Source organism: Labeo rohita, unplaced genomic scaffold (assembly GCF_022985175.1).
Source record: "Labeo rohita strain BAU-BD-2019 unplaced genomic scaffold, IGBB_LRoh.1.0 scaffold_220, whole genome shotgun sequence".
Taxonomy (NCBI): domain Eukaryota; kingdom Metazoa; phylum Chordata; class Actinopteri; order Cypriniformes; family Cyprinidae; genus Labeo; species Labeo rohita.
In genome coordinates this window covers 73,711-90,636 of record NW_026128440.1, presented here as the reverse complement: position 1 = coordinate 90,636, position 16,926 = coordinate 73,711, and the positions used below count along the sequence as shown (strand labels likewise).

Sequence of the window (16,926 nt, the reverse complement as noted above, 5' to 3'; positions counted from 1 at the left end):
AATAACCTGCAGGGAATGTTCTGGGAATGTTCTTTATAGGTTATTAAAAAGATTCCTAGAATGTTCTCATTTGGTTCCCAAAAAATAACCAAATTGGAACCATATGGGAACATTAGGGGAACATTCTGTGTTTGCTGGGAAGTAGGTCTTGATCACATTACATTCCCATATCACTTTGCCAAACGATTTCATTTAAATTTCAAATGTGCTTATAGTTCAGAACAGCAAAAAACCAAAACCCACAATGACAATGACCAAGCAATGAGCTGCCAAGTTTCACACATTCAGCGTGAGAACTGACACTTTTCTTAAGCTGTCACACCACATGTACATTTTCTCACACAGTCAAAAGTTAAAACTGTAATAATGGGATATTGGTGGAACAGGTTTGGTAAAGGCTTCTGTGTGTATTTTTGTTTCACAATGTGATTCTGTTTAAAATTTGTATTTGTAGTGCAATCAATGTACACGCACGTCCTGATTTTGCTGAGTTAGATGTGTTCCTGGGTCAACATACTTTGTTGACCCTGGAACAACATTTTCATCCAAAAATGTAATCTTGACCACATCCCTACACCTAAACCTAACTTTACCTATGAGTAATCCCTAAAATCAGAGGAAATGATAGATGAATGACACTGATGTACAAGCACCAAACACTGATTGTAAGCCTAAACTTCACAAAAACTATAAACTGTTTTTTCAAATCTGATTGGTTAATCACAATGTTGTTCCAGGGTCAACAAAGATGATGATCCAGGAACATGTCATACTTGGTAAAATCAGGTTCTGCCAATGGGCACTGCCCTCCAAAAGTTTGGAGACACCCCTGGCAAAGTGTGGTTTTGGACGATATCAGCATAAATCCTTATTTTTTGGTGCAAATTCATTAAATTAAGTTGACATTATCATTGAAGACCAGCAATAATAATTTTCATTTTGATTACATAATAATGGCAATATATACATGTCAAAGTCAGACATGCCCTTTGCCAGCTGTGATGCCTGGTTACTGGTTTAAACTTGGCCCAGGCTTTTAAAAGATTTTTGGGTCAACACACCTTAATAGCTTCAACAATTGATAGCCAATTAAGTTTAGAATACAATGAATTTAGGCCCAGATTATGCAGAGCTGTAATAGCTGCTAATGGTGGATATTTTGATGAATCGAAAATTTAAGTTTTTTCTGTGTATAAACTGTTTATGTAATAAAAAATGTTTTTGTAGTTTGTGTTGTCCCTTATCAATGCAAAATTATCACAAATTAAAAGGATTCATGCCAATATTGTCCAAAACCCCACTTTCTAGGGCGTTTCTAAACTTTTGGAGGGCAGTGTACCCCCCACCCAACCCATTAATATAGTTAATATAGTAAACAATAGGATAAAAACGCTGAATCATTTCCATGTTTTTGCCACGAATTTACATTTTATTATGTATAGAAAGCACATAGGCTACTCTTTTTCTCACACTTTCTCTTCCTTAAAAATGCACATATATGCTGACATATACTCACATACACACACACAGAAATGTGTTGTTAGCACTTGTCTGACAGTTTTATCAGTAAAATGGTTTAGCAACTTAAAAGCCACATGCCATTTCTCACTAATAACTTGCAGTTTTGCTTTTAGTAAAAATGCTGTTGCCAAACACTGTTGAGAAACACACAAACTCACCTTAATCTCTCTCTCTGTTTGTCTAATAACTTCATTATTAACTGCATTAGTCTGCTTTCAACATCTCAAACCTCCATTAAAAGGTCTAAAATGACATTTTGGAATTAGCAATGGAGGTGTTGGATGAGATGCTTAACAACTTAATCCTACTTACAAGAACATTTTAAGGGCAAAAACCTGATGAAGGTCTTTAAAATACAATATCTGAAAAATATTTGAAGTGTGGTAACTGTAGTATAAAGTGGAATAACTGACTCTGGTCCGTTGAATAATTCAAAAATAATACACACCTGAAGTGGTAATGCGGTGAAGCAGAGGTGCACTATTTTCTAATAATTTAATGGCCCTTTATCAGTTATTCCTAAATTAATGCACAGGTAGTTCCAAGTGAGTTTAGGCCAGGAGTTCCTAGTCTACTTGGACAACATGATGGTGGTAGCCTTTATAAATCACCAAGGTGGTCTCAGGTCACACTCCCTTTTCATGGCTGATACCACTGAAGACAGACCTCCTTTCTCAAGTGAAAGGCATGATTTGGCATCCCCAGCCTGAGCTGTGAAGCCTTTATGTTTGGCCCCATGATGCGAGTATACAGCTCCCTGTGAAAGTGACTTACACCATTTCAGAGGCTAGGGCATCATCTACAAGATGCTAAATGGTCAATCTTTTCTGAATGGTGTGCAGCATGAAAGGAGGACCCATCCTCTTGTGACATGTCTTTTGTGTTAACCTTTCTGCAAGAGCTGCTAAATAAGGTGTTTGATGTTTCCCCATTTAAAGAAATAGGAGCTGCACTTGCCTGTCGAAGTGGCATTTCAAAGACGGCCGCAACGTCAGTTGTTGCCTCGCGTCAGCAGCGTCTGGACCAAAAAACTGCACTTGAACACACCGCACAGACTACAGGGCCTTCCTTTTCATGGCTGATAAGACCGCCCTTCTTTCTGGCATTAGCGTCCGTCAAGTAAGTTGGTGACTAACAAGCACTATCAGTCAGTGCTTTATGTCACAGAGTTGTCCTCAAACCAAGACAGATATGCCTAAGGTGTCTCAAACTGGCTCTTCATAACTCAGCAGGGTCTGAATTTACTCTGCCAGTTCGGGCTCTTAAGAGTACTTATATAGTTCCCTAGTCGGGCATTCAGAGCAGCTCTTTGTTTGCATTGGAGGCCACTCTAAAGGGCTGCCAGTCACAAAGCAGAGACTGTCTCACTGGATACTTGACGCTATAGCCCAGGTTTATGCCTCAGTGGACATTCAGTGTCCTATCGGAGTAAGGGCCCATTCTATAAGAGGAATGGCCTCCTCCTGGGCTTGGGCCAGCTGTGTTTCTATTGGTGATATCTGTGCGGCTGCCGGATGGTCTTTGCTGTCTAACTTCGCCAGATTTTATAACCTGGACATCCCTGCCCTTTAGGCATGGATTTTGTCCGCTTAGTTTACCTAATCCCCTCTGTGAGTTGAGAAGGTCTTGTTCTGTGGACCCCAGTCTGGTGGGCTCAGATTTCTTCAGAAACCTCATTATGGGTTTTCCACAGATAGGCTGGTAGAGCAGCTTCATTCTGCACTTGCTTATAGCACAACGCTATTAGATGCATTTCCCATAGTGTACAGTGCAACAGGAGAGACCGTTTCAAAGGGAATGCTCTGGTTACCAACGTAACCTCAGTTCCCTGAGATAAAGAAACAAGCGTTGTGTAGCCTGCTGTGCTATAAGGCTGCACACAAGTCGATGGCTGTCACTATCAGTTGAAAGATTCTGACAAAATAGTGCTCAGAACTGATTTATAATTCACTGGTAGTTTACCAGTAAAGACTGTATGTGTGAAAGGGGCTAATATGGTAACCGACAGCAGCTCAGGTTTCCCCTTACAAAAACCAACCATGGTTTTATTATAGTAAAAGTGTAGTAAACCATGTAGTAAAAAGTTTTTTGGGTTATGGTTAATTTATGGTTACCATGGTTTACCTATAGTTTCCATTTTGGTTTAATATCCTTTTTGGTTTTTGTAAGGGTCTTTTTAGGTGTGAGGATGATCTTATGTTGATACTTTTTGATACATGTTGATTTTTACATGTACTTTTTGTGAAAAGCAAATAAAACCTATTGTTATTCAGTTGTACCATTACATAGCATAATACTGCCACCTCTAATTGTTCTCACATTGTCCCTTTTTAAAGGAGCTCTGCTCAAACCCTCAGTTCATTGTGGACGGCGCTAAGCGGACAGACATCTGCCAAGGAGCTTTAGGTGAGAAAAAACTGTTTTGATTAGAAAGGTGTTGTTTGGGTGTTAAAACAGACAAATATAACAATCGCTATATCAGAAATTATGTCACATATGTGGCTTATATGATACAATTTCTCAAAAACACAATAAATAACAATTAATTTCAACATTTTAAAAAATCCACTGACCAATAATGGTAGTTCTATGGCATCACTGTAAAAACTCTCTTTTGGAACCTTTATTTAACATTATGTACAGTTTTATGATCATAGTACAAATGATGTGGGGCGAAATGAAATACATGCAGGTTTTAGTGGTAAGTGGTTCAGATCAAAGTATAGGCAACGCAAATTAAAGTTGCCTCACACTACAAAGTGCACATATCGTCTTGTGGAAAAACATATTGTGAGACTTGGAAGTGATTGAAAACCTAACTTTGAAGGTTGTAGGTTCAAACCCCACAATGTTTAATCCATGGACCATCACCACTGAGCAAGACACATATGGTCAGGATACTCCTTGAGCAAAACACTGAAGCCCAGGTTGATCCTAAAAAGACCAGGTTGTAACTGTCATAAGTGCACTGAAGGTCAGTTTGCATAAAATAATCAGCTTATCGCAGAAGTATCCCATGACATTTGATACATTTGCAGGTGACTGTTGGTTGATGGCAGCTATCGCATCTTTGACTCTGGATAATGAGCTTCTGGAGCGTGTGGTTCCACAAGGACAGAGTTTTACAGAGAACTATGCCGGCATTTTTCACTTTCAGGTAAGAACATACAGTGTGATCGAAAAGTCTGAAACCACACTGAAGATCTGGAATTAAAACATCTAATTTAAATCTGGAAGAAAACAGCATTTTAGGATTTAAAAAAAAAAAAAATCAAAATAATTTAAATAAAATTTTAACTCAAATTGTTAGTTAATAATATAATTTATAATTAAAAATTATATAACATTATAAAAAATGCAAAATGGATTATTTTCACTAGTGGTCTCAGACTTTTGGAACTCATTTGTGTATTTATAACCTTATTATTCCAAGCGACACTATCAGACTGTTTAATGTTCGCATCTCTTCAGTTCTGGCAGTATGGTGAATGGGTGGATGTGGTCATTGATGACCAGCTGCCCACCAAAAATGGGAAGCTGCTGTTTGTTCATTCAGCTGAGCGTTTTGAGTTCTGGAGCGCTCTGTTGGAAAAGGCCTATGCAAAGTAAGTGTGTGTTTATTCATAAATTCTGCTACTACTTACCTAAACTGTAATGCTTGACAATAAGATACTGAGTCATTTGAAATGCTTGGTAACCTCAGCCTACAAAACACACAGTGTTCATACAACATGTCACATATCCATGATATACCAACTACTGGCACTGATTTCTCCTGTATTTTGAAGGGTAAACGGCTCATATGAAGCTCTGTCGGGAGGCTGGGCCACTGAGGGTTTTGAAGATTTCACTGGAGGCATCGCTGAGAGCTATGAGCTGAGCAAAGCTCCTCCACATCTGTTTAAGCTCATGCAGAAAGCACTGACTCTGAGATCATTGATGGGGTGTTCCATTTCTGTGAGTCCTATTCCACTTCTCTTGGCTGTCTTCTCTCATCATTAATTTCTCCAAGGCAAGAAAAAATAGGCAAGTTAAAAAAAATATATAATACTTAATAGGACTTTAGATACATATTTGAGTTGATCTGTGGTCTAGTTAATGTGCAAATATCAAATGTTAGCTCACTTGTAGCCAGAGGTTGCACTAAACTTTAACATTGTCCATCATTTTGACGGACAGGGTCGTAAAAATTACGTCATAATATATTATTACCTGTCATTATAATTTTCATATTTTACTTAGAATAAAACATCTAATTGCTTTTATTTTTGTTCACATTTTCATTTTTAACCATGAACCTACAGGACGACAGCGCAGTGTTTAAAAACAACAAAATACACTAGAGCTGGATAAACAAAAAAACAAACAAACAAACAAAAATCTATTTCTCGATTTTAATAGATTCTCATTTTAATGAACCAATGAATCGAGTCTTAAATCACAATCGATCTTTTGTTTTATGCTGTTTTCAGTTGATGAATAAACAGTACATAGTACGTCTTCCTTCCAAAAAATAGCAATAGGCTAGGCTTTGTGTTACTTTTGATATAAAACAAAGTCTCAGATTTCAAATTCTGTCCATTTCATTAGGAATTTCAAGCAATAAATACCGGTTTGGCGCTCTTTAATGTGGTGTGATAGATCGCTTCTGTGTACTCGTCTGTGCGTAATCAAACGCATAGGAAAACATCTGTGACAGTTTCATTTTTGTTCTGGATGCACTGCTCTGCTGCTCTGCTACTACTGGGGTGCACTTGCCACCAACTGGACAGGGGTGGGAATTACAACTACAATTTTACAATAGATCACCCTCAGTCTAATCTGTCAAAGGGACGGACAGCCTTCAGATTTTTCTGTCACTGACAAAAAAAAAATCTGTCAGTGATGGACAATTTTCAGTTAACGGGACCTGCTTGTAGCTCACACTAAATACCACAAGTTTCAAGTGTAACATTTGTTATAATACATATTAAGTGGCTGATAATGATAATGATTTATTTTTTGAAGCTCATAGACAATAAACCAGTATTTACGTTGTTGAAAACAACTGTTGTGCTGCTTAATTTTTTTATGTAAACTATGATACACTTTTTATGAGTTTTTGATAAATAGAAAATTTAAAAGGACAGCATTTATTTGAATTTGAAATATTTTGTAAGATTATAAATGTCTTTTCAGTCACTTTTGATCAATTTAATGCATTCTTTCTGAAAGAAAGTGAAGTTAAATAGAATCTTCACTGTAAAAAGTTTTCACCAGTTTCAACCTAAAATTAAGTTAAATCAACTTAAAAGTACAAGTCATTTTTACTCATTTTATTGTAATGAGTTAAAATGACTGAGTGGAGTTTATTTAACGTAAAATTTTAAGGCAGCTGCTAAACGTACGTTTTTAAGTTGAAACTGGTGAAAACTTTTACAAGTGTTGTTTTAATAACACAGGCTAAATTTGGCTATATATCGGACTGTTTTATTTTTTGGATTGATACTGATAACATTAAAAAGTAACATTTAATGGCTGATACAACAGCGGATATGTTATGCATCATCCCTAATGAAAATATATAAAATAAACAATTCTTTTGCTATCATGTGGGAAATGCTGATTTAATCCTGATCTTCTAATATTTTTATCATTAAAAATGTCTAAAAGTCCAGTTCACAGGAGACAGAGACAAAGACGAGTCTGAAGCTAGTGAAGGGTCATGTTTACTCCGTCACAGGCGCAGAAGAGGTCAGACACCAGCACTGACACGGATATATCGATTTGATAGGAAAAAAACTGAAGGAGCTCTAATGACTGTCACCTTACTGTACCTACAGGTTCACTCTTACGGCCGTCTGGTTCAGCTGGTGCGTATCAGGAACCCGTGGGGTCGGGTGGAGTGGATAGGCCCTTGGAGTGACAAGTGAGTTTCCCTAAACAGATCATCTTACTCCTTCAACATCAGTCCTGTAAAATATTTCCCATGACCTTTTCAGTTCTAACGAGTGGAACAGCGTCCAACCGGAGGAGAAAGCTAAACTGTTTTATTCAGGTGAAGATGGAGAGTTCTGGTAAGAGAACTTGAGCTTTTAACCCTCAACAATAAGAAGTACATTAATGAATACTGACAAATCTTCCTCATCCTGTCAGGATGGCGTATTCAGACTTCATACAGCAGTTCTCAAAGTTAGAGATCTGTAATCTGACTCCAGACGCCCTTTCAAGTGACACTGTGAGCCGCTGGAACTACAGCCAGTTTGAAGGAGACTGGAGAGTGGGATCCACCGCAGGGGGCTGCAGGAAGAACAAAGGTAAATCAATCAACCACAATGCACTTAAAAATAAGTTTAAGGGTCATTCTATAATTGTGGGTACATCTCATGTCTGTGAAGTATATTTTTAATATATTTTCATCAATATAAAGCCCCGATGCTTAATTTTCTAGTACACAATTATATTTTTTATATTTTTTCCAATCACATTACTATATGTTGAAAAAGCCATATCTTTTGTTCAAAAATGATGTTCATATCACATACAACCCTGGTATTCAGCTGTCCGATTTTGTAAAGTTAAAGCATGAACTTTAAGCATGAAAATGGCCTCAAATATAAATTAATGTCATAGTTAGGGTGTACGCTTCCTCAAAAAAGAATGGTTTGTCCCATTCTCACATAATTTGCACAGTATGATGATATTTCGTCTAGAAGCACATGGATGAAACAATAGAAGTTATGTTCTCTCTCTTTCCCCTAATGTTGGTTAAACTAGCAAATCTGTGTCAAGAGTGGATTAATTGACTGTCAACAGTGTTACACAAGTATTATTGCTGTCACGTCATAAACCAGGAAGCTTAAAAGCACGTGCACCGGAACCGGCATTCAGCTTCAAGGCAGAAGCAAGCGCTCTCAGGGATGCTGGAAGTATGGCCCGAGACGCATCGTCTCATTCCCTTTAGGGAACTATGGTTACAGACGTAACCTGAGACGTTGCCCTTCAGGAACTCGAGCTGCGTCAAATGCTATGGGGAACAATATGCCCACGCCACCATAATTTCAATTCCGAAGACTCTTCGATAGGCTCAAAAGGGGGCCTACAAAGAGCCTCTAGCACCATGGCGAGGTCCCAGGGAGGGATCCGAGGTCGTACCGGAGGCACCGTGGAGGAAATGTGTAACCAAGGGGTTCCTACCCACAGGAGCCACCCAGACGGGCATGGTAGGGCCCCTCAAGGGCCACACCCACAAATTTCACAACTCTGGGCGAGAGTGGAGGATGGCGGCCTATTAGTTCTGAGAGAAAGTGTTTCAGAGCCTGAAACACAGCCAGCATCTCCAGGCAGTTGATGTGCCATGTGAGATGGCAACCACTCCACAGACCATGGGCAGGGAGGCCACTCATGACCGATCCCCAACTGGTGAGGGACACATCCGTTGCTAGCGTTACGCAGTGACAAGAAACTTCCAACATCGGGCCCTGAGACAGAAAGGCTTTTTCCACATGTCCAAGGCACGTAGGTATCACCGCATGACCTTGATCATGCCAAACGGGTTTCCCCTCGGGGAGAACTCCTTGGTCCTGAGCCACCACTGTAGGGGTCTCATGTACAGCAGGCCAAAAGGTATCACGTTGGACGCAGGTGCCATCAGACCCAGCAGTTGTTGATACTGCTTTACAGACTGGCCTTCTTTCACTCTTGCAACTGCAGTGAGGATCGACTCGATCCGAGCAGGTGACAATCGTGCCTGCATTGTGGTCGAATCCAACACCACGCCTAGATAAGTGGTTCTCTGTAATGGAGACAGCACACTTTTCTTGGCATTCAGTCTTAACCCCAACTCTTTCATATGAGTGAGAACAACATCGATGTTGAACCGCCATCTGCTCTGATTGAGCTAGAATCAACCAATCGTCTATGTAATTGAGTATGCGGATGCCCTGGAGTCACAGAGGAGCCAGAGCTGCATCCACACACTTCATGAAAGTGCCGGGTGAGAGTGCTAGGCCGAACGGAAGAACCCGATACTGGTATGCTTCGCCCCTGAAAGCAAACCTCAGGAACTTCCTGTGTTGAGGAAGGATGGAGACGTGGAAGTACGCGTCCTTTAGATCTATTGTGACAAACCAGTCCTCGGACCTGATTTGTGACACAACTTGTGACACAACACAAACCCACATGTTTGGGTTTTTTGGAAAAAGGAAAATTTTATTCTTCACATAGTCAAATTCTAAATGTACCCCTAATTATAGAATGACCCTTAAGTTTGTTTTTAACCACCATCTGATCATTTGGTTCCTCCTCTCCAGATACATTCTGCTCAAACCCTCAGTTTGTGATCAAGCTGGAGGAAGAAGATGATGATCCTCATGATGGAGAGAACGGCTGCACGATCCTTGTGGGTCTGATGCAGAAAGATTTTCGTAAAGACAGGCGGTTTGGACGAGAGCCGAACTCCATTGGCTTCGCTATCTATAAGGTAACTGGTTATGTACAATCAGTAATACTATTAGTACTAGAGACAATATTACCAACTCTCTCTCATGATTAGTGTAGTTCTTCATCTGGAGTTCAGCTAAAGATTTTTTTCCTAAATGAAGGTGAAATATTGATTAATAGCCTCTGAGCTCATGGTAGATCTGTCTTGACATAATAATAATAATAATAATAATCTGGAACACACTTTCACTTTGACATAACTATCAACATTACAGATAATTAACTTTTTTGTGGCTAAATTTTGTGGTAAAATGATATGAACATTAAATAATATGATTGTTTTGGTGTTTTTCAGGTTCCAGATGAGGTGTGTATGACATCTGAATGGTTTGTACATAAGAGTAGTTGGATCTCCTAAAAAAAAAAAAAACAAACAAACAAACAAAAGATGGGAAGAAATGTTATTGTATAACTTTTGTGAGAATGCAGTTTCTCTGGGGAATGCAAATGTTTAGTGAGAGAATGCAAAGATTTTTTGCAAGATAACTTTTGTGAGTGAACTCAAAATCATTCAAATATAATTACTCCTCCCATTTTATGTTTATCACCAAGTCCCCTTGGGGACTCTGTATAATACATTTATAACAACCTTAGCAAATTTTAATATGTTATTTCATCCATCTGTGTTAATGTTGCAGTTTAAGGGTCACAATAACATTCATCTTGGTCCTGACGTACTGTTGCATCAGCCCACTGCAAAGAGCAACACCTTCACCAAACTTCGAGAGGTGGGTGAGCGCTTCAAACTGCCTCCGGGTGAATATGTCATTGTCCCCTCCACTTTCGAGCCGCACTGCAATGGAAGCTTCATACTGCGTGTGTTCACAGAGAAAGAGGCTGCTGCCAGGTTTGTCCCATCGTTACACTAAAACAGGGGTGCCCAAGGTCCTGGAGGGCCGATGTCCTGCAGATTTAGCTCCAACTTGCCTCAACACACCTGCCTGAAAGTTTCAAGTATGCCTAGTAAGAGCTTGATTAGCTGTTCAGGTGTTGGATAGGGGTTGGAGCTAAACTCTGCAGGACACTGGCCCTCCAGGTCTGAGTTTGGGCACCAAGGAGAAAATCTTAAAAATAATGGGAGTGTCAATCCTAAATTTAGGACTACTACATTTTTGCTCTAAGATTATTAAAACCATTTAGCATCACAAACTATCCTCTCTGCTGAAGAAAAAAATACAAACCATCACAGAAATTCTAATTGTTTTCATTACAAATACTATTACAAACCATTAACTTTAACCATTAAAAATATTTTCCTGTAGTGTATTTTGGGACATGTTCCATTAAAGGATTAGTCCACTTCCAGAACAAAAATTTACAGATAATTTACTCATCCCTTTGTCATCCAAGATGTTCATGTCTTTCTTTCTTCAGTCATAAAGAAATTATGTTTCTTGAGGAAAACATTTCAGGGTTTTTCTCCATATAGTGGACTGATATGGTGCCCATGAGTTTGAACTTCCAAAATGCAGTTTAAATGTGGCTTCAAAGGGCTCTAAGCAATCCTAGCTGAGGGTCTTATCTAGCGAAACATTCAGTAATTTAAACAAATTGACAATTTACATACTTTTTAACCTCAAATGCTCATTTTGTCTCGTCTCTACAATGTGCATGTATACTCTGTGTAATCTGGGTCAATACAGTTAGGGTATGTCGAAAAACTCCCATCCTGTTTTCTTACAACTTCAAGATCGTCCTACATCACTGTTTTACCTTTTTTTATAAAGGGTGTTTGATCTTCTTTGCATGTTCACTTTGTAAACACTGGGTTGGTACTTCTGCAGCGATGTAGGTGATTTTGAAGTTGAAGAAGAAAATGAGATATACGTTTTTTTGACATATCCTAACTGTCAAGTTGCAAGAAAAAATGCAGAGCTAGACAATTGAGGGACTAAAACACAACTATTAAAAAATAGGTTCAAACATTCACTGCTGCTCCAGAAGGAGAACTATTTAGGAGAACTCTTAGTGGTAAGATAAAATGTTTTGTCAACACAGGCCCAGATTGTCAGACCAATAAATTATAACTGTACACTAAACATTCTTGTATTTGCACTTAAATGCATGATGGATGTTTCTGACTCTCATCCCTGCAGTCTGATGGATTTGGACATCAGTGCAGATGTGAAAAAGGTAAATTTATCATTTACAAACACAGTGTGGATTATTATTTAAAAGAAAGATGTTTATATAAATTCAGATATAAAAAAAAAAACACCTAAAAAACTAAAGTTTTATTCTTTCCCAGCAATACGTATCCGAGAGTGATGTGGACCCACATTTCAAAAAGCTTTTCAATGAGACTGCTGGAAATGTAAGTCAAATGGCTGGTCAGTTTCAGTTTTGAGTCATTATCGTTTTATTTTTCCCACTACGCATGATCTTGTCTTCACTCTGCAGGACTCAGAGGTGTCTGTGTTTGAACTACAGAAGATCCTGGACAGTGTTATCTCGAAACGTAAGAAAACAAACTTTCCCAGTTTTTTTTTCACACACACATATATATATATACACACATATATATATATATAGACCATAAGGCCATGTTTTGTGGTATTTCACACAGGAACCGATGTGAAGACAGATGGATTTAGTATGGAGACTTGTCGCCACATTATCAGTCTGCTAGATGTATCCTTACCTCACTGGATCACATGAATGGATACTACATGGATTCATGCAGACATTTTTTTTGTCAGCCAAACCACTTTGACCTTCAACATTTACTTGAAGTCCCCCTGAGAGTTTATATTTCAGTAATTTAAGGGAGACCTATTATGCCTCTTTTTAAAAGATGTAATATAAGTCTCAGGTGTCCCCAGAATGTGTCTGTGAAGTTTAAAGCTCAAAATACCCACAGATCATTTATTATATCATTTTGAAAATGCCTATTTTGAGTGTAAGCAGAAACACGCTGTTTTCATGCATGGTTCTTTAAATGCAAATGAGCTGCTGTTCCCCACCCCCTTTACCAGAATAGGGATGTGCCTTTACAGCTACCTCAGATACTCTGCTAAAAATGCGTTTGGTTTTAATGATCATGTTTATCATGCTGAAATCATGCGTTTTAAACCATATTAGTTTAAACTTCTGATATAAAGTTTTCTGCACATCCATAGCACATGTGAGTGTGAGTACAATTTTTTTTTTTTTCTCTTTCATGTCTTATTGCACTTAAACTGTCAAAGTTTGTTAAAAACACACAGGAGTTACAAAAACAGTCTATTATGTCTGTGAAGGTAAACACATGGGAAAGAAATCGCACGTTTAAAATAGATCTGTGTGCAGCCACCGACAGAACAGTTAGCATGCTTTGCTCAAACTTTTGCCTTGGCGTTAAAACTGGTACACCATTGACGCTTACAAAAACAAAATGATGGTGCCATGGGTGGAAATGTGCAGATTAAAAAGCGGTAATATTATAATAAGATTCCCTTTTTAAGTCACGGGGGAGAAAAATCTGAGCGGCTTTACAAACTTACAGAAAAGGCTTATCAAAAAAATGTACTGGGTTGTTCTTTTTCATGTTTTCTGGATTGGTAGATGCACCAGGGACCAGATTATAGCACTTAAACAGAGAAAAAGTCAGATTTTCTGATGTTGGATTACTACTTTTTCTTTTTTTAATCTTATAAAATATATATATTTCTTAATAACATAAAAAATACTGTTGATTGTTATTTTGTTTTCATTTTGAAAATAGAGACTTTTATTTTACATTTTATGATCTAATTAATTATTAGCTTTTCATCCACTCACAACCCCCTGCAGTTTCCAGATAAATCTCCAGTGGTTTGGGAACCCCAGTTTGTATTTTAATCTGAATGTTTTAAATGTGGATTAATATTCTCAACAAAGTCCTTTTAACCGAATTATTCATCATAACCCTGTTATAACCCTTGACCTCAGTCCAGAAAGATGGCAGCGGCAAACTCGGCCTTGTGGAGTTTCACATACTGTGGATAAAGATCCAGAAATATTTGGTATAATATATATCTTGGTGTAATTTAAAGATAAATGAAAATTCTGCAATATTAGACAATAATTTATATGATACAGATCTACTGTGCATTCTTACCACAGAGAAACAACTTTGTGGACATTAATTTCTGAAAAAAAAAATCAACATTTATTTAGCAATGTTAAATACTGAATGTTAAGGCCTATTTTCTGTTATACTTCACCAGGAGGTTTTTAAGAAGCATGATACAGACAAATCAGGCACTATGAGTTCCTATGAGATGAGAGCTGCCGTGAAAGAAGCAGGTAATGAGTCTATAGCCCCTTTCACACAGAAATACAGGTAAATTACCGTAAAATTACCATAATGACTTTACCTGGTAAATACAAAAATCACACAGGCAACAACATTTCGTATTTATACCGGTTAAGCACCATTCACACATTCGTTTCAAAATACCAGGTAAATTCTGTGATATCATCAACCTGAAGTGTCCTCTTAAGGGCTGCGCCTCCTTGTGTTGTTTGTAAACATGAAGGGGTGTACGCCAGAAAATTGGCAGAACAAATTTATCAGTATTTTTGAAAAGATCCTGTTCACACATCAAGATCTCTGAATGGTAACCAATAAAGACTGTGTGAAAGGCAGTTTATTAGTCTAAACATTGTGAACAGTACAGCTATTAATTTCTTCTAAAAGTGGACATAATGACGAGTGCATTAATGATTGTATTTGCTTTTCTTCACAGGGTTCCAGTTGAACAATGACGTACTTCAGGTGATAACCTCACGCTATGCCAATCAGCAGCACGCCATTGACTTTGATTCCTTCGTTGACTGCCTGATTCGCCTGGAAGTGCACTTCAGTAAGTTTTGCTGAAGATTATCCAGTTCAATGTTTTAAATTACCATAAATAAATGACTATAAACAGGAATTATGATGATGGTTTACTGTAACGTTTTCAACTGTGCTCTATGCAGAAATGTTTGATGTGTTTAATAAGAAGAACACTGGAAAAATCGAGCTGGATATCCGGCAGGTGATGCACAAGTGTGAATGTGGAATAAAATTGTTGTATCTTCTCAAAGTAGTGTTTGCAGTTACAGATGTGTTGTTTTGTGTTTTGCAGTGGCTCTGCTTGGCCCTTAATTAAAAATCCATTCACTATAATTGCTTCAGAAGCCCATTCATTTCCTGCAATTAAACTGAAGAGGATGCAGCAGACCGACATACCCGAGTAAAATCAACCAAAGACGGGCATTATACAAACTTGAAATTTATTTTAAAAATGTAATTTGTTTAAAGTGCTCATCTTATGAACAACTGACTATAATAAAGACGACTAAATCACATTTTTCATATTTACACATTTTTATCATTTTATGTCCATAATTTTATGTTCCACCAAAATAGCACAATACATTGTTTCTGCCATAAAAATCATGATATTGTATGTCAATATGATATAAAATCATAACCACCAGCTAATATGTTGGAGTGTTTAAACTCATGGCTTCACTAATCTTATCTTAAATAAGACCAGTTGCATGCAAAAAATCATTAATGTCTTAACAACTTCAATCTGAGATTTATCTATTCCTAAAATACCTTTAATGTCCCATTTCCTTCCTAATTTGATGATGCATTTTTTTGTTTTTTTTTCACTTTCTTCCTTATATTTGCTCTACATTTTTCTTTCCATTTACAAACCTCACATTTATCTGTGTTTACTTTATTCATAAAAAATAATGTATTATTAAGTCTTGTGTGTCCTAACAATTGTCTTGTGTAACTGATTTCTTCTATTTTTCTAATTAGTTGTTTTAATCCTAAATATTTTTTTGAATATTGTAATATTATCTGAGTCTCAAATCTTTCACCAGTGATGATCAGTGTTGCTTTTAATTAATGTTTTCCTTCATTTTTTCCAAGAGAAATCTCTTTTTGTCATTATAATTTAGTGTCTTTTCACTGATTTGTACACTATTTTATTTCTCCTGTATGTGCTGATATCCAACAGAATTGAACATCTATTTGTACTTTTTGTACGTTTAGCAGTGCTGTGTATGTTTCTGGTAACACTTTATAAAATAAGGTTCATTAGTTAACATGAACTAAGAATGGACAATACTTCTACAACATTTATTAATCTTAATGTTAATTTCAGCATTTACTAATGCATTATTAAAAATCACAAATTGCGTTTGTTAACATTAGTTAATGCACTATGAATTAACAAACAAACAATGAACGACTATTATTTTTAGTAACATTAACAAAGATTAATGAAAGTGTAATAATATTGTTTGTTGTTCGTCCATGTTAGTTAATACATAACTAATGTTAACAAATATCACCTTATTTTATAGGGTGTTACCATATTTTTATTGGAATGTCATCTCTAGTTGTTTATTAATACTCTGTAAGGTCCCGTTCAGACAGAACGCGTTTTTGCAGTGAGAGGTGCCTAATTTTCATTTGATAAGTGAGACTGACGACAAGTGATATGGGACTCTTTGTAAACTTTCGATAACACTTTACAATACGGGTGCACAAATAAGCATTAATTAATGCACAGATAATCATGAGCTAATGAATAATTCATGAAGAACTAAAACCATTCATTAATGATTACTACATGAGCAACTAATGAACATTTTATATGATTATAGATTAAGTAATCAATTGTTATTAGTTAAATGTGTCATAATGTATTCATTCCCTAATAACTTATTTTATTAACTAATGACGTAAATTCACGTTAATTACCACAGTGGTCAAAGCTATGTACTTCAACTTCCAGATGTCTGCTTTAATTAATCATTAGCTAATGATTTGCAAAGATATCATTATGTTATGACTTTACTTGTTAAGGCATATGACTAACTAATCCTAAATCCATAACCACAATGACATATTACTTAACAATTAGTTAATAGTTCTGTGCCTCAACAAGTAAAGTC

The 16,926-nt window shown here is 37.1% G+C and overlaps 2 protein-coding genes across 2 annotated transcripts in view; one reads left to right on the top strand and one right to left on the bottom strand.

The window, feature by feature from the left end:
- LOC127159481 (calpain-2 catalytic subunit-like) overlaps positions 1-3,237 on the bottom strand; it is a 10,381-nt gene extending 7,144 nt beyond the window's left edge. The window contains exon 1 of the mRNA XM_051102289.1: positions 3,120-3,237. Within this exon, the coding sequence (XP_050958246.1) occupies positions 3,120-3,237 (118 nt within the window). The remainder of the gene's footprint in view (positions 1-3,119) is intronic.
- A 278-nt stretch (positions 3,238-3,515) lies between these two features.
- LOC127159480 (calpain-2 catalytic subunit-like) lies at positions 3,516-15,320 on the top strand. Its single transcript, XM_051102288.1, has 21 exons — positions 3,516-3,563; positions 3,858-3,927; positions 4,560-4,678; positions 4,993-5,126; positions 5,310-5,478; positions 7,174-7,254; positions 7,344-7,429; positions 7,503-7,577; positions 7,657-7,817; positions 9,813-9,982; positions 10,298-10,309; positions 10,641-10,849; positions 12,099-12,135; positions 12,251-12,316; positions 12,403-12,460; positions 12,569-12,633; positions 13,917-13,985; positions 14,190-14,268; positions 14,712-14,828; positions 14,944-15,002; positions 15,093-15,320. Exons 1-21 carry the CDS (start codon positions 3,516-3,518, stop codon positions 15,114-15,116), a joined length of 1,908 nt encoding a protein of 635 aa, XP_050958245.1. The 3' UTR covers positions 15,117-15,320.
- The last annotated feature ends 1,606 nt before the right edge of the window (positions 15,321-16,926 follow it).

Coding starts and splice junctions, on each gene's coding strand:
- LOC127159480 (XM_051102288.1), top strand. CDS start 3,516: ATGGTAACCGACAGCAGCTCAGGTTTCCCCTTACAAAAACCAACCATG. Junction 3,564..3,857: donor CCTTACAAAAACCAACCATG/GTTTTATTATAG, acceptor CCCTTTTTAAAG/GAGCTCTGCTCAAACCCTCA. Junction 7,255..7,343: donor CCGTCACAGGCGCAGAAGAG/GTCAGACACCAG, acceptor CTGTACCTACAG/GTTCACTCTTACGGCCGTCT.